General features: G+C 45.8%; 1 protein-coding gene across 1 annotated transcript in view; it reads left to right on the top strand.

Annotated features, from left to right (window-relative positions):
* The first annotated feature begins 530 nt into the window (after nt 1-530).
* LOC144142509 (fibronectin-like) overlaps nt 531-22709 on the top strand; it is a 52206-nt gene continuing 30027 nt past the window's right edge. The window contains exons 1-5 of the mRNA XM_077674066.1: nt 531-689; nt 9826-9892; nt 13158-13433; nt 17519-17803; nt 19474-19776. Of these exons, the coding sequence (XP_077530192.1) occupies nt 600-689; nt 9826-9892; nt 13158-13433; nt 17519-17803; nt 19474-19776 (1021 nt within the window). The 5' untranslated portion in view covers nt 531-599. The remainder of the gene's footprint in view (nt 690-9825; nt 9893-13157; nt 13434-17518; nt 17804-19473; nt 19777-22709) is intronic.

Genomic DNA, 22709 nt, shown 5'->3' with positions numbered 1-22709 from the left:
TGGCTCAGCGGCTAAGGCGTTGTGCTGTTGAGCACGAGGTCGCGGGTTCGTTTCTCGGCCGCGGCGGCCACTTTCTGATGGAGGCGTACTTCCAGTTGTAGGCTGGCTTTCGGCTGACTTTTGCGCAGCTGTTCTTCTAAGCACATTTTAAAAGAATAAACCTAATTTAAACTCCCGTTTATGAGTTTATTGTTCCTCCAGCGAACCAACAAGTCGACGAAAAATCGTCTGCTCCAAATCGTCTGCTCAGAGAAGCAGCAGCTCAACGCTGCAGTAGGTCCTCCATGCTTGCATGGCGTCACATCCGGGTGTTCGCTTTTAGCCAATCAGGGCTTGCTCGAAGCGGACACTTTTGAAAAAGACACAAACGGACAAAACACGAGAATACCGCCCCTAGTCTTTACGTGGTGGTTATTTATCCGGTTGCACCAATGCGCTGCTAGGCCGGGAAAGCGATGAAACATCGGCACGTGGGAGCGCATGGCACGGAAGCCGGTGTACGGCGCCAGCGGAGTGATAAGCTTCGAGGATTCATAAGTGAGCGGCGCGCATCTGGGCTGGTTCAGTCGCCGGGCGGAAACACTCGCGAAGTGGCAGCAATGGCGCGACGCCACTGCCGGCACGGGCTGCCGGTAACACTTCTAGCGCTTGTGCTGCTTGGAAACGCTCGAGTGGAAGGGGACAGCGAGGTAAGTGCGGGCATATGTGCCTCAAGCTTCATGCGGGTGTTGCTTGAGAAATATTTCGAACCATTTACAGCGGAAGCAGTGTGACGACTCGAGCTTTTCTGTTTAGCATTTCAGTGGACTCCTACAGGACGCAGCTTGGCCGTATTTTTCAATGGAATAACTTTTATTATTACCTTACGCTAAGAGTTGAAAACGAAATGTTTCGTGTTGTTAAGAATTGGTGTCACCAACTTTATTGTGTCTTTGGAAATACACGTCTGTTTTCAACCATGAGAGTAAACCGGCATGCTCGCTGTCGGTACTGTATCCGCTATTATTCAGCTCACTTTTTTACACGTCCACACCATAGTAACTAGTAATTTTTTTGCATATTGAATGGTGGAATATTACCAATAGTTATAGGCATTGTATGACCACACTTAAAGATTGCAGGTTCTTGGAGCGGTTATTAAGGCAGTGGCACGGCAAACACAAGTATTACAAAATGAATTGGTTTTTATGAAGATCGTCATGATTTCGCCACGTTTTTGATGATACATTGCTGATGGTTGATGGACACCAGACAATAAAAATGAAACGTAGACCACCATGCCACACAAAAGTGGAGCATGTCCTACCAGTGATCGATCGTAATAACAAATCATAATCGACAGCAACCAATCGGAAGCAGTAAAAATTTAAAGCGTCCATGAATTCTCATCTGCTTCGTATTAGCGGAGCAATTTTTTTCCTTTCTCCAACTTTCCGAAGGGCCGGTGCCCGCAGCAACGCAAACGCTCAAACTTGTGAGTGGTAACTACTACAGTGACCGCTACAAAAAATACATTTATTCAAAAGAAACGGGATTTTAGAGTGAGTGATTCTATTTCCTTGTTTTGTAAACGCAGTGAGTCGCATTTGCGATGCTCGGTGTCGATTCATGTGTGGTCCTAAATGTACTTAATTTCCCTTTCAACTCCATACTGTACATTTATTCTGCTTACGGTGTCGGACATACATGGTTTTAGGATCACTTTTGTTGCTGCTGTCTCTGGGCATTTATTCTGCATATGGTGTCGGACATACTTACATGGTTTGAGGGGCAGTCTCGCTGCTGCTGTCTTCGGGCGCCGAATTTATTGCACAATAAACCATTTAATTCTTTTGCGACAGGTGTAAATATGTGACCAAATCTCGGTGCATAGCCTTTGTGGAAATTACACCCTGATGCTACACTTATGCTGTTAAAGCAGAACAGCTTGGTATCATTTAAACCAAGGACATTGCTTTTCCATCGCTCATAAAACGGTATCGCAGCCTATTAGAGATGTTTGTTCTTGCCGTTTGAGTCCGAAGTTATTTTTAAAATCTCTATCTGTAGATGTCTTCTCGAATTCAATTCAAAATAATACACCTTTGCAGCAAAATTTGTAGTTTGGTGCGGGTGCTGTATGAATAACTAAAAGGCTAAAGCATAAGTTCGAAGCTTACTGTTAATCACATCGAAATTCGTTATCTCCATAACACGTTTATTGCAACCAACGAATTATCAAATATCGAACCAAGTATCAACTTACTAAAGCTCGGGTGCCTGAACACAACAGCAGGCCTTTCTTGTTACATCTTGTTACCGAAGGGCACTGGAACGTACATTTCAAACAGAACTGGCATATTCTTACGACAACATTTAAATGTGGTCAGCGACTTACTTATTCCAGTATTTCTCAAAAAAAATATTCTTCTAAAGCGATGATCCTTCACAAAAGGCAATGGAAATGCCTGTTTTGATGGGTACGCCGTTATAGTTCTATGTTGAAACGGTCTTAAAAAGTTGGTAGAATGTTTGAAATAATATTTGACGAGCTATCCTTGAACACTGAGATAAATTGTCACAGGAAAAAAAAAGAGTAAAGACGAACGAAAAAGCTATAAATCGGAACGTAATTGCTAGCTATAGGAAGTAAAACACTTTATATATCAGACAGAGCAAAGGGACTATTTGCATTCGTGTTCTTCAGACGTCACAGTGGGATGAAGAGATTGACTACTCCGTGAGTTGTCTTGCCGGTATTTGTATTCCGAAGTCTCATTTTGTGGCTCCTAATTTTGAACAAGGAATGCGTAAACATAAACATATATGTGAACATAAACTGCTGTCTCATTTTCTTAACCAGGAAACTAAACACCTACGCGGCAACCTTTAGAAGGAAACGGCAATTTCTTTAAGCTAAAATTAACCCCGTGAGAGCGTGGTTGCGCACTATCTTCTCTGTGGCAGTTGCCTGCTCGCTTTCTCCGAGTGCGAACTGTCTTTTTTTTTCTTGTATAGCAAAGTTGCTCACCAGAAGAAAACAATTCTACAAAATAGCTTGAAGATATTGCCAAAAAAAGGCGTAGACCTTGACGTATAGACGCAGACCTTGGAATCTACTCCTTGTAGTCGAGAAGAAAAGATATCTGACCGCAGCGCTGGCTGCAACTCGTAATTGTGCACATTTTTTAGCGCCTGTTTAGTGTTAAGTCCCCTCGCGTCCTGTCATTGTTGCGCTGATTTTTATGGTTAATAACAACAAATTTTCCAGTCGTTTGCAACGCAGTGACTGCGGAGTTCTTGATTATCATGTACGTTGCATTACTGATGCTGCACCTTCGAAGCGGATCGAAATTCCCAACAATAATAATATCTGGGGTAGGAGACAAACGCCGTAAAAAAGGCATTGAAGTAAGTTAGTGCAACTCATGTTTGCCGCCATAGTGACCAAGGTAACCTATGTATGCTCTGTTTTTTGGTCATTAGACGTCCTAATTATTCGTAATTTGTGGTAGAAACCCGAGAGACAAGGTGCCGCTCGTTGTCGTAGCAACCACCCTGTCACACGGGTGTGCAACAGTTGATGCTATCTCGTTGTCCCAGATATTGTTGTTGGGATAAGTATTACACAGAATTACAATCCCTTGCTACACACTTTGCGCTACTATCGACTTTTTTTTTTTTTATTCGAGCGAACAACCCGACCTCTTGACTCATCAGCATGGGTCTTTCCGGCACGTTATCGTCTGTAGACACGAAGAGCACAGGAAAAAAGCCATCGGGAAAATAAGTGCGAGAACTTCCGCGTAGATGAAGATAGAGGAGTCCGTGCTTTCTGTACGCCCTTTCAAAGCCTTTCTTTTTCAGTCGCGAAGCCCCTTAAGGGCTTAGACTGCCGCTGTGTCCTGCCGTCATAGTCTCCTGTAGTCAAGGTAATAAAACACCGGGATACTCGTTTTCCAACACCTCGCGCTAGAACATAATGAGTTCTAAAAGTTTATAGTGAATAAAACGGCTTCAATATAAGCTTCGATGATTTAAATGTTTGTGGGACACTCCCTGTCCACTTCAGCAATTGTCAAGCACAAGCAGAAGGTGCGCAGAAACTTACTCAACCTTGGGGATTTCCCCTAAATCTGGTTGATAAACACCTGTCCTCCCCTTCGAGTAGTTGATCAAATCGCTCTACGCTACAAACGGCTACCCTCCTGGTTAGCTCAGTTGGTAGAATGACTGCTCTGGTTAAGCGGTGGTCCCGGGTTCGAATCCTGGACCAGGACGAATTTTTCTTCAACTGCGAAGTTTCTGAGAAAGCTAGCTTTCATTTGTAGCCGTACGGCTGCATTCTGGCAGATGTCAAACTTTCCTTTGCGGAAACTCAGTCCACCTTGGGGATTTCCCTTAAATCTTGTGGACTAGCACCTGTACTCCACTTCGAGTTGTTGATCAATTCGCTTTCGCGCTACAAACGGCTACTCTTCTGGTTAGCTCAGTTGGTAGAGCGACTACTCCGGATAAGCGGTGGTCCCGGGTTCGAATCCTGGACCATTTTTCTTCATCTGTGTAGTTTCTGAAGAATCGGTATAGTTTTCCTTTGTAGCCGTACGGCTGCATTGAGGTGGATGTCAAACTTTCCTTCTCAGAAACTTACTCCACCTGCGGTATTTTCCCTAAATCTGTTCGATTAACAAGCAGAAGGTGTTTGTAGTCTGGTTATAATTTCTGTTACACTCAAATACCCACCGGCTCTCAACGCTAGGCCTGATGGTGTCGGGTAGTCGGTCGAAGCAAGAAAAGGCATCGTTCACTGGTGCCGGGTACAAAGTTACTAGTCGGCGCAGAAGGGCTCTGGCAGCCTAATCCTGAGCTCGGGGTCTATGTAGTGCAAGAAGGGATAATGGTGCTCTGGAAGAGACCAGAGACGGTTCCGCTCCATTAAAGCAAGTTCCTTCGTCATAGCTGAGGTATCATGATTAGTGAAGAAGACCTTCCTCATATTATGCATTTGAAGGCCCTGCGAGCTGCTTAATCTGGCTTTTCATTACCTGGAACACCACAATGGCCTGGAAGCCACTGAAGTGTCACTTGGTGCCCAGTGTTTTTTGCCTGGTGGTGCAAGTTATTTCACGAGGGGCGTGTTCGTGAATGCTGAAGCAGTCGTTGCGCAGTAGACTATGGAGGGCTGCCTTGGAATCTGTGAAGATGGTCCATTGCCCTGGCGGTTGGCGGAGAATGTACCGGGTGGCTTCCTTGATAGCGTGAAGCTCGGTTGACATAGATGATGTTCCCCGCTCGAGGCGATAACAGAACGTCTGTGCAGTGGACGAGATAAAGATCCCAGAGGAACCGTGATCAAGCGTACACGACCCGTGTGTTTGTACCGCCGATTACACCTGATGCAGCGCTTAGGAAAACTTACCTGCTTCGACTTGGCGCCACCTCGAATCCTTACTGTGATAACTGCGGATCGCCGGAGACCGTGGAACACGTACTGTTAGAGTGTCCCGCTTACATGATCGCAAGGTGCCGTTTGGAGCAGAAGATCGAACAATACGCCCAGGACCGATCAGCCTAAAAGTGCTGCTTGGCCCCTGGCACAGCCCTTCACCACAACGCAAAGCACTAATGGCGTTGTTTGAATACCTGCACGAGATCGGCGTCACCGAACTGATTTAAACTAGTGAGAACGTGACGTTTGTCGAACTGTTCACACAAACTCCATGATGCCTGCTTTTTTTTACTTCTTCTCTTCTCTTTCTTCTGCCCTGTTATCTATAGCGCCTTTTCGACTCTCCCTACACATTCCCTCGCCAAGTAGCATGTCGGTGTTAAGATTCCGGCAAACCTCTCGGCTTTCTTCTGTAAGAAAGAGCTCTCTCTATCTCTCTCTCTCTCTCTCTCTCTCTCTCTCTCTCTCTCTCTCTATCTCTCTCTCTCTCTCTTTCTGGTGGAAGGGTCTCATTGGTCACTGAGGTTGAGCCCTCACGACTCGTACTGCATTGCGGCCTTGCACTGCGCTGGCGTTTACTCCTGCTACTACCCCGAACTGGTGCAGATGGGGCATGCAAATTGCTTAAATCCGGTTCATCGCAACAGGGGGCGCCACTGCCTCACCAAGTGCGGGATTGCTCTTCCCACCGGCGCATCTCCGGCGCCCAACCAGCGTGCGCCGCGGGGCAAGATAGCGACTTACAATCCTTGAATGAACTTACACTATGCTTGCTTAGCCCATCCCCATGTTTCACGTGAATGGAGATGGCCCGGGGTTTTGTCCTGCATCGTTCCCGCATTCTGGCATTGTTCTAGGGGTCGCGCTTGATTCGCAAATGCCCAGAATTTAAACCGTGTAACTGACCGAGATTGATTTCGTATGTAACAAATTGTACAGGTGTAACAAAATGAGTGGTGGGAGAGAGAAAGAAAAGGAGGGAAAAAAGGAGAGACTGATTGAAAGAACCGGAACCAACGGCAGCATCAAAAAATCAGCTGATGTTTCTGTATGATTTTTTTTCGGATGTTACTGGAATGCCTCCACATCATTTGCGTGGACTTCTATCAAATTGCCCTGCTGTTTCCTTCAGTGGGAGTGGAGTCCCATAGACGAGGCTATCAATGGCGGCTGTAGAGTCTCGTCTTAGTTAACTAAACGCGCCCACATTCTACTGCAAGCAATGATTTATCGGACAGAAACGTGGCTCCTTACTAACCACCTGTATGCAAACGCACTGTCTTGAATACCTACCTACAGCACTTTTGTTCAGCGCTTAAGGCGGAGATACAGTGCTTCCCAACAGCCTTCTAGGCTAGTCTGGCATAGATCGCAGTGGTGTAGAGGTGCCGTTCCAGCTTCGTTATTATAAGTACCATGGTTCTAGTCCCGGTGTTACGAGTTCTTTTGCAGGTTTCAGCTTTAATTTGCAAGTGAAGTAAAAAAGATTTTATTGTAAATAGAAAGCTTAGTACATAATTAAGATATAACAATGCAGGCGCCAAAGCCAGGCTCCTTAGGATGACTGAAGTTTGATTTAGGTGTTTTAATGAGTTCTCTCTGTATACGTAAAGTTAAATAAGGGCACGTTAAGTTACATCTCGTTAGTTTAGGTTAGGGACAGCGAAGTAACTTTAGATGCAGCGGTTCACAAGTAAGCGCCGGTGAAAGCTGCAGTTTTGGACAGTGCTAATATTACCACCGGGCGGCCATCAAGGCACAGCGTGATGAAAAACGTAGCCCCCCCCCCTTCCAAAAAAAAAAGCAACTGAAAACAGGATGGTAAGAGGAATGCTTAGAGATGAGGAACGTGCGTCCTATATCAGAGAACGAACTACGCTGGACGACACCAGAGCTTGCAGCAGGAGCAAAAACTAAACCTCGGCTGGCACTGTAACGACGAAAACTGACAAACGGAGGACCACCAGTACCAGAGAGCGATAGCTGAGAGACGACAATACAAGCAGAGAATAGTATTTATTTCCCTGGATAATGAAATAGGAAAATGCGGAGGCAACGAATAAACTAGCGCATGGAACGCCTCGAACAGTTGGGGGACGCGGGAGAGATCTTCGTCTTGCAGGGGACACAAACGAGCTGATGATCATGAAGACTTCTATGCTTACATTCCCTGCTACGTGTGGCCTGAAACATCTGCCTGATACTTTGTTGCCGTAGAGTAAGCGTAAAGACGCGGCTTTTAATCCTGCTTCACGTGTTAATATTACGAGGTCTCCTTATGCGGAAACTGACACATAGAACTAGAGCGGTACATATTAAGAACATGTGGCTGTAAACACTTATTCACCTTGCTCATATGTCAAGCCTACACATAGCCTCCGATGTATTAAAAATGTGCGCAGCGTTTCGCTGCTTTTACAGTCCTGCTTTTCACGCGTCAGACAATATGCTACACTGGGTGTGTGGTATTCACGAGTATGTAATTCAGGAATTCAAAGTGCGTACACATGATTCATCATGCGGGCTGAGGTTTCGGGTTGTCGACTGTCTCGGTGCTTGCGCTATAAGTAGTTGTCTAATTCATTATTGCTAAGCGAATGTACAGTACCTCAGGCAGCAGCGTATGAAGCAACACGCGCTTTACTAGCCTATATACCTGCTTGTATAGCACTGTACATTGCTAAGTCTGTATGAATTTCTCTGTTCATGTGTATCAGTTCACTTTCCGAACAGAACCAACTGTCGGGTACGTGCAAAACGTAAGCCTATTGCCTCGCTTTGTAGTGTTAGGACGCAAACTGTACTCCAAGAATGACGTACAACTATCACTTTTAACGAGTACCGCATGGCGACAGGAGACATCAATATATTAGGTAAGAAAAAAAATGTTTTGTTTAGGATTAGCTTTTAGTAATCATCAGGCTGGGCCTCACAACCTGCCAAACAACGCCGTAGTCACTACACGTTGAGCCTGTAGTACACGTTGACATTAGATTGATGGTTGACGTTGGGACTAATGGCGGGCTTTCGCAGACTTGCATCGCAACGTCGCTTTGTGGCGGATCAACCATTGCACATGTACGTTTTAACCTAAAAATAGGGGACGCTTCACTGTTTGTTTGAAAAGTTTATTTGCACCAATTCTCAGACTGTGGAGTGCGGTGGAATGGGTTTTTAAAACAAAGGAGGTCGAGCTGGAAGTCCGGTAATATAACGAGATCGTCTACGTACGCGAAATCGTTCGAGGTAGGGGAACAGTGCCATTGAACAAAGAATAGTTGCAAAGCATGCTGAATCTGCTGTACGCAAATTCAATCAGAAAGGGCTAAATGGTGTATAGACGTTCAGGTGCTGTCAGAAGTAATTGGAAGCACAGGAGCTTTGGAAGAATCGCATTGGAGTGCCGTGTACATGCACCGGCGGTAAACGAAAGGACCCAAACACGCATACGTGCCTGCCGATGCCGATAGCCCCTCTATACTTCTCAACCAACTTCTTTTAACGCTGCTTCGAGCGTTGTTCGTAGCATTCTGGTCTCGGCGATGGCGCAGATGGCAGACCAACATAAAAATATTAGAAGATAAAAATTGTCACTACAGATCCCTGCGATTGCGACACTTCTCCAGTAGCTCGAGTGCACTGCTGAAAGTGTGTGAGCGACGCTGCCAGATGCCTCCTCTGCTATCAGCGCCATCGCTGAGACCAGTACGCTGAGAATAATGCTCGAACCTGTGTTAAAAGAACTGGGTGGAGAAGTATAGATGGGCTATCGGCGTCGGCAGGCAAGCATGCTTGTTCTGCTGGTTTAGTTTACGCCGGTGCTGCAACACGGAGCTCCCATGCGCTTCGGTCGCAGATCCCGTGCTCCAGTTACTTCTGACGGCCCCTGTACGCTTACCGAAAGAACGTCTTTTGTTTAAGCCAATGATGTTACTGTGAGGGTATTACATTCGCTTAAGTACATTTTCATTGGGGATTGATGCCTAAGTAAAAAATTCATCACTTTCAAGTTCGAGTTGTTGAACAAATGACATAGCTCCGTTACACACCGATCCCCTTTATATCGGCTTCAATGGTATATTGCTGGCGAGTAATATTTCCACTAACTAACAGTAAAGGAAATAGTTAGTATTTTTAATTATTATGCCTTTATAACTGCTGATTAAGAGACAGTGATTCTGTAATACTTGACAACTTACAAAAAAACTGGTGTGCAAGTGCCTTCGGCTCGTCAGTACTGTTTCGTGTTTCAGGAGGCGACAAAGTTGCCCATACCTCTCACACACGTTTATACAGTATGGAAACTTTGTGTTGGCTGTGATTGAGACAACTGTTACTATTTTCGAATACCATACACAATTACATGGGGGCTCATTTCGTACTTATTGTTGTTCCAGTTGATCCCAGACAGGCATATATCGGGGCTCTATGCCTGTTCTCCAAAGGCGTGTCCTGTACCCCCGGGTAAGTAATAAAATTGTATTTTTTAATAAGGTGAAAGCCTTCGATTCCTCATAAAACTCTTAACGTGACCACCATCGCCCATACACACTAATAGTACCGAAATGTCCGCCACTGTGAAGAGACAATAAACTGATCAAACATATTTGTGCTCGTTTGGGCTTTGAGCCCGGATTGCCAGTGCCGAAGCCAAGAGCAATAACCTTTGTGCTATGCTAACACGCAGTGCTAATCAGGCAATTCTGATTTCTTTAAATCTGTCTCATTTTGAAATCTTCATGTCTCTCTCTCTCTCGTTTGCGCTAGCACTGTTTTGACTCTGTATTTAACTAGCGACGACCACGAAAACGACACTGATTTGCGTATCATAGGCAAGATGTGTGCTTCGGCCGCAGCCATGCAATTGAGACCTTTCCTTACTCTCCCACCTTACCTTCAAAACTTCACACAACTTTAGGATTAACTTTAGGATCAACGTTAGGATCCTTTTTCACAGAGTGCCCTTCCACTCTGTGAAAATGAATTATTTGCGAAGCTGCACCCCCTCCACGGAATGCACAAAACAAAACACGTTTGTTTGTAATTTACCACTGAGCATACTTCCTAGCCAATTATTGATTGATTGTAGGGTTTAACGCGTCGACGCAACGCAGGCGATGAGGCGCGCCGTAGTGGAGGGCTCCGGATTAATTTTGACCACCTGGGGATCTTTAACGTGCGCCGAAGTCTCGTACACACGGGCGTTTTTGCTTTTCGCCTCCATCAGAAAAGCGGCCGCCGCGGCCGGGAATCGATCCTAGCCAATTACCTGAATTAAATGTGGAAGGACCAAGGTTTATCCTAGCGGACAAACGCAGAGCTGGGGCTCTCCCTCCCGCATCATGGGCATCATACTGTGTGTGTAATACGCCAACCCATTCAACTGTAACACTGAGAAAACCGGACAGGTCGCATTGGGCTGTTTGACGGCCACGTTTAAACCTCACGCCAACACAATGAAGATGTCATCAGTAAGAGATTGAAACCTTAGGACGTGCGTGCCCGCTCCCCCCCCCCCCCCCCCCTCCCCGCCTCCCTGTTTTCCCAACCCGTGCGCGCATAAACCGGCAACCGGTCATCAGCGGGTGCAGAAGCGAAAGACACTGTAGAACATGTCGCTCTGAAAGCCCTTTAAACGGAACAAGTGATATTGGTGCACGCCGACATTCCAGGCGGGCCAGTTGCTGTTCATCCAGGAGGGATTGGCCGCTATTCGACCAGCTTAAACTTAAGATGGCAGCAAAGGCTTTCTGTTGTTTTCGCGCACATCCACACTGCTGTTCGGGGTGACGCTTCTTCAGTTTTCGCTCTTCTTCATTCACGGGAACGACATGCATCCGTCGCATAGCGAATAAACACATCGAAGGCCTTGATCTTTATTCTAGCTGACACACACGTGGGTGTCCCTTTCACTGCCCAGTCGTAGGCATCTCAATGTCGGTGCAACACACCAACCCATACCCAAACCGCTCGATTGCGGAGGACAGCTGAAAGGGCGCATTCAGCCATGAGACTCCCACGTTCAAATTTCCCACCAATACAACGCGTATGTCATCGGCAGCGGCATTAAGCCCTGTTTTGCGTGCATGCCCCTCCCTCCACCCCCAACCCATGCATGCCTAAACCAGCAACCGCGGATGGGCGCATAACTAAGCGCGAAATACACCGGTGAAGGAAGAGAGAAATACTTTATATGGCGCCAGACTAGGATCTATTATTATTCTTCCACCAGAATAACTGTGAGCAGCTGGTCAACGAGGGTCCCGAACGCGGGCATGTCCCCCGAAATGACTTTTCAGCTAAAAAATAATTTCGTGCCCATGGTGGCGTTCCAACGGGGCAAGTTGCTTTCAGCTGGCAGAAGCCCGCAGCTAATGGGTGAGGTAGAATTTGAGGCGGCAACGGCCGCGGCTGCATTCTCGGCGGGGGCGGTTACGGCGTCTTTCAGGCGTTTTTACACCCATTGGGGCTGAGTTGATTCTCCGCAGTCACCTGAAAACGGCGCTGCGGCCACTGTCAGCCGACCGCGTCACTTGTGAAAGAGGCACCGGTGGTGGCGAGGGAAATAAGCTTTGTTATAACCGTTGTGAAAGAGGCGTCGGCGAAGGCGAGGAGAAGCCCCAGAGCGGCTCCGAGTAAATCGGCTTAAATCGGCTTCACCAGAATGAAAATTGGGGGTGGAGGAGGTGACATATACTCCTTCGCCGCAAAAAGCGGCACTAATAAGCGAGGAAGCCAGATCGGCTGAAGGTCGCAGAGATATTCTTCGGATACAAGAATTTTGGCTCCTTATTTCTATTTGCATACTTATGCTAGAATCTGTGCTGTGTATTGAGATTATACTACGTATCTGCCTCCTTGTTTTCTACGACGTAATGTCTTGGGAGGCAAGGAGTTGTTGGGAATGCGCAGTGGTAAGGAAGCGTTAGTAGGCAAGTCTTGGCTCTATACTCCTGGCGGGTGCCTCTGACTCTCGCTGCAAATGAAGACGTTCAAATACATTACTCATGAAATTGATGCGATCAGCATGAGTCTGATACCAAAAATAACATCGCTGAGTCGGTGATAGTATGAAATCTGCACGCAATTAAACACGAACACGGAAACGAAGTCAGAGTATATAAGCGCTAGTTCTTGGCATTTCATTCGAAATGTAACATTTGTTGAACAACCATGCTTCAGACCTTGTGTTATAATTCGTCAGGTCACGTATGTGTTTTATTTCTCATGAGTGAAAATTTGAAAACGTATGCGCAGTGTTTGGACGCCGAACTTTGAGTTCTAGAATATATGTTGTTTGCAAAATCACAGAACATCTTTTTGTGGTTGCCGCCTTTGTTTTAGAGTCTGACCTTGTCACTTGAAAGGAAAAAAGACGTGCGCATGAAAGCGCCTACTTGTTTACGGCAAATGAGAAATAACTGTTTTTACTTGAACAGATATGTTCAAACTCAAAGATTACTGAAAACGTTTTCTCATTACACAGCTATAGTGAACATGGCTTTCAAAGTGGCAGTTTCTTCATATTTCATTTACTTGATACGCCGACACTTTTGGAATGAATTTCGCCTTGAAAGGTCGCCACCCTAAAATTGCGCACCATATTGAAAAGATTGAAAAGTTTATTAAGGAACAGTGTTACTTGTTAGTGTATGTCAATGAACATTAACGTGAAATGTCGGCAGAATTTGCGTGAATTTCACGGAGTTCTCTTATTTTATTTTTTCAGCCACTCCAACAAACTTGACGGTCAACGTTTCATGCGCGAACCAAGCGAACATCACCTGGAAATACAAAAAGGATCCCGCTAATTTTCTAGTTAGTATTTGTTCTGGAACCGAAAGTATCTGCTATAACCAAACAATACCCGGATCTGCTAGAAACTACAGTCTGACGCTGCCCGAAAGAGACACACGCTATAAACTTTACCTTCGCGCACATGTTGAAGCGCCAAAAAATAATGACAGCAAACCAGCGACAGCGCAGTTCTCGTCTTACCCGGAAGGTGAGTACACAAGACTTTGCTGTATGCTCAGTACTTAACATTACGCGGATCTGGAAGGCTTGTTTGCAAGCACTTGTCTTATAAATGCATGAGGCGGCTTGTGCTCACCAGTAACTTTACTGAAGTTTTCCCCAAGCTGTATTGACGATGGACATTACGGTAAAATCAATGCCCTTTCTATCTTGTGCATCTCCTACAAGGGCCTGCTTACTTGAAGTACTTGGAAAGAAAATTGGAAACCTACCGTTCTTTTGCGGAAATCACTTTATGGACATTTCCTGTTACTATTTGGCTTTGACAGCTTGTAGAGGACGCCAGAGTGGTTAGTGAAATATTTGTTGCGTTTCCTCGAGTTCCTTCCGGGAAGTGTATACAGTCGTAAGAGTCGTACATTTAGGAAAGACGGAAGAAAACGTCGTCCTAATGCTTCAAATATAACTACACCGCCGCACTTGTCGGAAGCCGCTGCACTGGCTGCCTTATGATCTAAGCGTTTAGAAGAGGCTACGAACTTCTTCACGACTATCTTAACAAAGTCATAAGATCAATGTCAGGAGGGTAAGTGGTTGACCAATCACTCAAGCAATTCAACCATTCGTCATATTGATACGGCTGTAAGGGATGAGATGGGCTTTATTACAGATGAAAGGGGGTGAGGTGTAGGGCGGGAGAGGGCGGTAGCAGTCAACACACCGCAAGCATGTATCACGCAGAACCAACTTCTTTCTCTTTTACCATAAGCTGCCTTGTCGCATGGAGTTTTGTGTCGCCAGTTTTCGCTTGAACATTTCTCCCGGCAAGCGAGTTAAAAGGCGCGAGAGGGACAACGTTTCAGCAAAACGTCATAAACGACCTATGCAATTTCATAAGGTTGAAATTGTTTATTAAATGGTTCCGTCGTTGCTTTGCATTGTGCCACTAGTAGTCATCGTAGCATGGCAATCATTAGACTGTTCTGCAAGCTCACCCTCGCGAGCCCGGGGACCCTAGGTGGTCGCCGCGAGGCACGCGCTGACGAGCACTCGCCATATTCTGGCCCCTCGGAGTTTTCCCTATTTTTTGTTGCTAAAGACACTGCGCGTGCCAGGGACGCCCGGTGGTCACCGCAACGCACGCGCTCACGAGCACTCGGCATTATGGGTATTTTGTAACAGCCCCGCTGTTACAAAATGTGGAAACTTTATTGTGTGAAGAGCGCCAGTACGCCTTTTCCCAGCACCGCAGACTCTGTTAACCGTTGCCACGTCGGCACAATTGGGCGAAAACTGAGCTAGGTCTCCGAAAACAATCATTTTAGAATGGTTATTCCAAAGAGTTATCAGTTAAATACATTTTTGCGCCGAGTAACGTGAAGATGTACATTTTGGGCACGAATTTGTACGACATCAACATGTGCATCGGCTGATGTTGCTGGCTGTGGTTGGACGCAATTTCGCCACAAAAGTGACATCACCCAAAATATGTTTCAAGATTTTCAAAAAAAAAATGCCCCTCACACTGCTCTGAAATGCCACTCCGAGTTAATGCAGATGGTGGGTATTGTATTTTGGCTTAAGACCACTTCTTCCGTTTATGAACATCGGAAGCCCACGCCAGTTCACTGTTTAAATTTTGTAGAGCGTGTAGACCACCGCTTTTTCGCCAGAAAGGAATTATAACAACCAAAATTCATCGTAGAGTTTGTGTGAACGCGCGGTATAACCTCCGATGTATACGATGTAGCTGGTGTATACGGTAATCATAATAAACATAAGGAGGAAATTCCAGCCAAATAAAGGTAATTACGAGGACTGGTATGGGAACAAATACGCTGCCAGAATCCATCCTACAATCCATATTGCGTCTGGCATTATTGGTTTCAAAATAGCTGGGAAAGTAAACACAAATCTATGGTCTGCTAAAACGTGACATGATAAATAACCGTGATTGAAATGAGAGCTTTCGCTTAGTATTGTCGTAAAAGCAATGAACATGCAATAAATGGGTACGTTTTTCGGTTCCACAAACGTGGGTATTTCACACGATAAAGTACCTTAGTTTTCATGGCGAGGTAATATAGTCCGGCAGCAGAGAAAATACAAAACCTTCACTTTCGAAAGAGACTATATATATAGTGTTGTAGTGTATATACAGAAAACCACGGTTCTAAAGAAACCGTTTCTAATGAAATCAGTTTTTTGTCTTCAGGACTTCGTAAAAACGAGACTTAGCGTACTTTATTCTATCAGGTGTTTGGGGGAAGATCTTACGAATCAGCTTGGCTCGCAGGTTCCACCGTTCATTTTGAATCTTCAACCTTACCAACCAATGATAAGTGCTTCCCTAAACAGCCCCCCGCCCTCCCTCACAAGTCACTTATTTCCCTTGTGTTGAATTCATCCTACCAACCGAAGAATTGTGTAAGCCGTGTATACAGATGTAACTTGGCCTAGTTATTGGAAATTCCAGTCACAAAAGCAAATATTCAAAACACAGACAATAGAGCAAAAAGTGTGCTGCAGCATTGGTTCTTGCCATAGGATGCATCCTGCCGTAACGTTATCTGATACGAGGAAAATTATAGATAAGCTTCTAGCCCGGCAATCCAGACTGGACGAATTCGCGGGTACTGCCTATTTAGTATTTTTGGCGTAATGGCCCACTGCGTCACTTGGCACATGCTGGACAGAGGTTTACATGCGTTGCGCTGCGTAGGCGTTACAAAAGCAGCAGGCTTGCAGAAAAGAAACAACACGCAAAATTAGGTTATACAGAAAAGACAACGACAGGCAACATTTTGTTCTTTTATGCCTTTTTGTCTCTTTCTGGTACCGCCTACGCAAATTAATGGATGACTCGGTAGTTGATTTGCGTAGGCAGTGCTTATGTACTACCTAGTAATTAGGTACTATCTAAGTATCTAATTAAAACTATTTAGTAGGTAGTATTTAAGTATTTTTTATTCTTAACTCCGTTCTAAGTACAGACAACTTGTTGCGAGCTTTAGGTCTTTAAATGGTACGTACTTTATACAGCGAGCGCGGCTCAAAAAGGCACGTGTACTTAGCGCCAACTGCGTGGTCATGTTTTCAGACTATCATCGAGTTACTTTCAAATCATTGTATATGAAGTTTTCCCGTTATCATTTGTTCTTACATGAGAAATATTACCATATCTGGTTGCGTAGTAACAATTTTGTCTTGAGCGCAGGGCTCCCACTGTTGTATAAAAAAGCTAAGCATGTTACATGGTGAATGGGGTGAAAACGATTGCCCGTTATAGGACCTGTAGTCGCGAAACATTTGTTACTGGCCCCGCACTTTTGGAAGGGGGGGTGGTGGACTTATCACAAAGGTTATATTTGTGGTGGATGGTCGGGGCAGGCAGCGGGAGGTGGTAGGTGGTGTGTCCAGGAAGTGTAATAATAGTTACGCCACTGCTTGGACGTATTTCATTGACGTTCTGCTGGAAGACGTTTCGGTTATAATCTTAGATCATGTGATAAATTATTGCATGGTCAGACAGGTTTGGCTAGTGTTGAGCTTTAAGGGCAGTGTCAGGATCCTTAGGTAGTCAAAATTATTCTGCAGTCGCACAATGAGATGTTGCCTCCCGAGTTGGATCTTGTGCCTATAACCCCATTAGTGTTTAAAAAAAACATTAGGACAGTGTCATCTTCTGAAATTTTGCAATTAGCGCCTGTAAAATATTCTTCCTATGTGAGTCAACTGGGTAAATCACTATAAGCGCTTTGATTTATCACCTCATACCAAAGACGTTTTTTTCTATTTTATTTGTCGCCATTACAATTTAGCAGTATATGCGCCAGTTGTGCTGCCGATAGTCTGCCTTTGAATGTGCTGTCTCCTGGAGTACTTGTTGCTCTTTAGCAGTGTTTTTTGGCCTTACTTTTCGGGTCTCATTTGGGCATGTATGTCATATCCTTTGGACACTCCATCCTGCTAGATGCAGACGCATTTTAGCAGTATCTTTACCTATCATTGTTCTTTTATTATTTGATAAATTGCCGATCTAGCGGTAAAAGCCGCCTGAATCTTTCAGAAAGAGCGTCAAAGCATTGGGGTGATTTTTCTCTTTCCTTGCAGTTCATGATGTCAAGAACCTGACCCTGACTACCCTGAACTACTCGGCGATACTGGTGAAGTGGGAAAAGGAAGGGGCCTACGAGATTGAATTCAAGGTCTGCAATAACGCTAAGACGCGAGACCACTGCAAGGAAAGCACGGTCCAGGGAACGCTACTGCAACACATCTTCTGTGACCTCTCTCCTGACACTGTGTACACAATTTTTGCCCGGAACCAAGTGACGCTGAACAACAAGACGTGCCAAGGCCCTTTACAGAATCGCACGGCGCAGACCTTCCCGAAGCGTGAGTGCAACATTGAATGCGAATGCCAATTTTGCCGTGATAACTGGTGAAGCGGAGGGGAAATGGAACACTTGCTGCACACGTTTAAAAGGTCGCAGTTTCTGTCCTCGTGGCGTCATGATTACTTCTATTACTTTCCCCAAGCCTCTCACGGAGACGTTTGCCGTTAAGAAGTGAGTGCAGAAAAGGGACAGGTGAAGGGCTTGACGTGGCCAACCCTAGATTGGGCACATTTGGTGATGATTAGCTTGATCGGGTTTGATTGTTTTTCAGGGGCGAAGCACCTTAGGGCCGAGGCTTGTCCGTCGGGCCTCCGTCCGGCGTCCGTGCTCACGGCACACCCACTGTAAATCGAAACATCTGTGAACAAAAGGTTAACAAGAACAAAATAAAAGGTTCACAAAACGGTAGAGAGAGACAGAGAACGAGAGAGAGAGAGACGCACAGCACTGTCGAAATCAAAACATCTGTTAACAAAAGGTTCACAAAAGGTTACCAGAACAAAATAAAGCGTGCACAAAAGGTTAGAGAGAGATAGAAAGAGAAAGAGAGGAACAGAGAGAGAGAGAGAGAGAGAGAGAGAGAGAGAGAGAGAGAGAGAGAGAGAGCTGCGGTGCAAATGCGTATATAATCGCGTTCCAGACCACACATTCTTTTTCTGCTATGGATGAAAACGAACGTAAGGCGCGGCTTGCGGCGGCTCAACGCCTACGCATACAACAATCTACCCCGGAGGCGAGAGCACGGGAAGCGGTGGCAAAACGGCAAAAATGCCAAGCGGACTCGGAGTTGAGTGCTCGGGAAGCAGCGGCTCAACGGCAACGCCGACAACAAGCTACCTCGGAGTATATACTGTATACACGCGTTGTCACTCATTACACATGCGCGAGTTGGCAATGTCGCGGGTGATTTACAGTAATAACGATCCCCAGTGCTTTGCCCACTCGTCATGACTGTCTTCGTGGAGATGTGTAATTTTTTCTTGTCGTCTCGAGTCATCACGTCTAACAAAAACGCAATTGCGAAAGTCTCTTTGTTGGAGTGCCCGAGAAGGTGATCATTGTCATGTTCAATGGACTAAAATACCAGACAAGCTAAACGTAATTTTGACAATAGTAACTATGCGTATACTTGGATGTTAGAAAACAGATTTTTATTGGGGCCGCATTTTTAATCATTCAGGAATCACGGGTTACCGAAGTAATAGGTCTACTGCTAGTTAGACGTGGGAGGGTACTACCTACCCGAGGAAAACAAAATGCAATTTCTGACTTGCGCCGCTTAAAGCGACTCGATTTTCCTTAAAATCAGCATGAAATAAGTAATCCATCACAGTGTAAGATTTAAAAGTAAATTTACCTTTCCTGATTTCGAGTGACTTGAAGCATTCGGCACAGTCTTTGCTTTAGGCTGTTGTCACTGATGTTAAATTTCTTAAGACGCCAATAATTTCGTGTTGAATATTTCCACATGGAGGAATGGCAAGGTATTTTTAACGAAGACCGCAACTTGCTTTTCCGTCTATGTGTACAAAAGCTACGTCTATTCTGCCTCATTTCTGTCTCTGTCGCCACTTGCGCTTTTTTATTCCTTTCCTCAAAAATGTCTAAGTATGGTGTTAAGGCACAGGTTTTTGTAACTAACACTGCACTCTTTCTTTCTCCTCACAGCCCCGGGTCCTGTCTCAAACCTAAATTTTAACATCGTGGACAGTGTTTTTCTCAACGCTACTTGGGAAGCACCAGCTGATATTGCGGGAAAGTACGCCTACACCATAGATTGCCGAGACAAAGAGGGACAGTATGACGTGGCTGAAGACGTGTTCCCAAAGGCGTCTTCTGCGAATGTGACCTTAGCTTTGCGAAAATTTGGATCTTCATTCAACTGCTCTGTCTGGGCCTTCATCGATTCCAACATTACTGGACGTGTAAATGGGAAAAAGACCTTTTTTGAAGTCGCAACACAAAACCTGGGTAAGCCAGCATTAGTGATGATTCTATAGGTGGTATTCACTGAAAAGTTACGCGGCAACTTGTTCTTTTGGCAACGCTGAAAACTGCCATGACCGTGCCCACTGTGCCTGCGCATGCGCTTTGCGCCCACATCTTGCAGAAAAAGAAACGCAAGCGGGCATCATCTGCCGCGTTTCAACCAGATTCTCGGTGGTGGCGCCGCCAGATATATTATTAATTGCACTCACATTATGTGGTGGCGCTCTACTTGCCTTCGAGCACTTCGCAGCCGTCGTCTCGACGGTAGCGTTAACAGGTATGAATAATAGCAGAGACATTTTAAGTGATGCTAGGTTAGAATAGAGAAAAGTAAGAACTAGAAAGGCGAGGAAAGAGTAGAGAAGAGTAGTTCCACTGTGGTTGATCCCGTTGCACAAAACACGCCTCGAACACTGCTGGCTCGCGTCATGGTGCGTCCGGGAGACGAGAAGCCTCGAAGGAAACGGTGAAGGGTGGAGGCGAGCCAGCTTGCTGTGACGGGGAGCGAACTCGGCGGCAGTTCCAAGTTCCAGCCACTTCGGAGTTCGCTGGAATAGAGTGTGACCGACCGACGGGTACTGAGGAGCGGGAGCTGTTACTGGACAGCCACCAGCAGCAGGGCGAAAGCCGTGTGACATCCAAATACATGGTGGCAGCCCGCGTAGACAACGGGCCGCTGAAACTAAGTCCATCCGAGTGCGGCCGATGGCGAAAACAACGATACGCGATACCCGCTGGTTCCGACGTAATTGAAAACGCGCGGCGGAACCACGTGAGAGCTGAGAGCGCATTCCGCCGCGTAGAGGAACACTTTTAGTACGCCGCTTAGAGTGAAAGGAATGAACCCATATTTCTCCACAAGGTAATGCGTTTGATCTCGGTGGGGTGACTTGATGCAGGTGCCGCCATGATGGTGGCCGTGCATCGCCGTCCCTAAGGCGACACACTTGGTTGCCGGCATGCGCGCCACGCCAGTGAATACTATGAATACAGTGAATACAGCGAATACGGTGAATGCCACAAGGTGCCGCCGATCTCAGATTTCCGTCACGTTCTACCTTCGATATTGAGAAGTGTATTGCACAAAAGAAATGTAATGTTGACTCCTTCCTGTGACTGCGACATTGTGACTCACGTGACCAAGACAAGTTGAAAATGCGAGTCCATAAACCATACTTTCTTAAAGCGCAGATTGAATTTGGCCCCTAGTGCATGCCTGGTAGGTAATCGAAGTTCGCCGGCAACATAAACCAGAGCAAATTAACATATTGTTGGGCAAGTTCGCGCTCGGCTAAGCCAGACATAAAAAGGAGAAAAAGGTGCTTTTCACAAAGAGAAAGACATAGAAGAAGCGCTGTCGCATGTGCTGTTCGCAGGACATTTTCCTGCTATTTCCGAACGAAATCATACAAGCTTATTCTGGGTATCTGCTTGAATTCAACAATGCAAGCTTGTGGTATTGCTTGCCCGTCAACTGCGGCAGGATTCATAGTCATGATTTGTTAAAAGCGAGGCTGTTTATCAAATCTTAATTTTTCGTTCTCTCAGTTAAAAATACCAAAAACTTGGCGAGCGAGCGCTCGTGAGCGCGGGACTCGCGGTGACCGCCCGGCATCCCCGACGCACATTTGTCAAGACCAGCATGACCACGTATGGAGATTGGCCAGGATTGGCTAAAAAAAAAAAATCTCCAGTGCTCACCATAGTCGTGGCAACACTTGCTGGGAACAAGAAAGACACATCAGATCCTACGCCCCACAAAAGGGGATGTCCAATGATTATCACTCCCAAAAAATGAAAGAAGCTCGCCCTTACAGCAACAATGACGGAGTAAAGATCGTTGCGGCCGCGGAGGAGCAAACCGGCTGCAATCGTGGACCTAAAACTTCGTGATTGTAGTGAAGGTGGTTGCTACCTCCAGGTCTTACGCGTTAGTGTGAGCTTTCTTCATTTATTAGTGGAAAAATCGGTTTACAAATGGCCTCATTAATAGGCCCTGCTTTGGTTCAAAAACGAAAACATTTTCAACAAAATCAAATCTATGTTTTAAGATATATAAACAGCTTAGTGCCGAAGGATGCTGAGCGCGCTTTTTGTGGGACTTGTTGGCAGACCCGATTGGCCATGAGCAAAGCTGCCGCGAGGCGCTAAATTCTGTCCAGTTATGTAGATGTAGAGCAATAAAAGGCAAGATGTAGAGCAATAAATTTTGTTTGCGCGAAAGCATCAACCGGCCGCTTTTTCGTACGTGGCAGGTTTTTCAAAAAGCAATACCTACTTCTAGAAATACCCGCGTGAGAAAGAGAGAGAGAGAGAGAGAAACAACATTATTTATTCCCAGGGATCAGGTGATGGGGGTGGGGGCGGTCCAAAGGGCCGCCGCGACCGCCAGGGCCCTGGTGGTCACCAAGTCTTGACTCGATGCATCCGGGTCGCGCAGCACCTGCTCCCAGAATACCCGCGTGAAAAATCTTTTCCCCGCTTGTGTGCGAAGCAGTTCGTGCGAATGTGTGCGCTTGTTTTTTGTGTGTGACAGTGTGCAAATATGCGTGCGGCAGTATGTGAGTAGCAGTGAGTATATGAAAGTGTATGTGGGGAGTGCATGTGAGCCAAGTTGCCGTATAACACTCAAGAATCATTTTCATATTGCTAAGCTTGTGTTATTTATAAGGAATTGGGGAAAGGGGACCTTGCAACAGATACGTGGCCGAAACCGAATGATTACGATGGTTTTAAAGGCTTCCTACATGTTTTTAAGCTTTGGGGGCCCAAAACGGCAACAAAACGTTCACTTATTCAGAAAACGTAGTGAAATTTAAGAGAGATAAAGGCGCTACTTCGCAAAACGCGTTCTGTAAAGTTGATGGTATGAACGGATCTCTTAAGAAGGTCTACCGTGAGCGGTTGATCATCCA

The sequence above is a fragment of the Haemaphysalis longicornis genome, unplaced genomic scaffold (assembly GCF_048455015.1).
Source record: "Haemaphysalis longicornis isolate Haplotype H1 unplaced genomic scaffold, Haemaphysalis longicornis Haplotype H1 scaffold_6, whole genome shotgun sequence".
Taxonomy (NCBI): Eukaryota; Metazoa; Arthropoda; class Arachnida; order Ixodida; family Ixodidae; genus Haemaphysalis; species Haemaphysalis longicornis.
The sequence above is the reverse complement of the archived record's forward strand: the minus strand, read 5'-3'. Positions and strand labels throughout refer to the sequence as shown.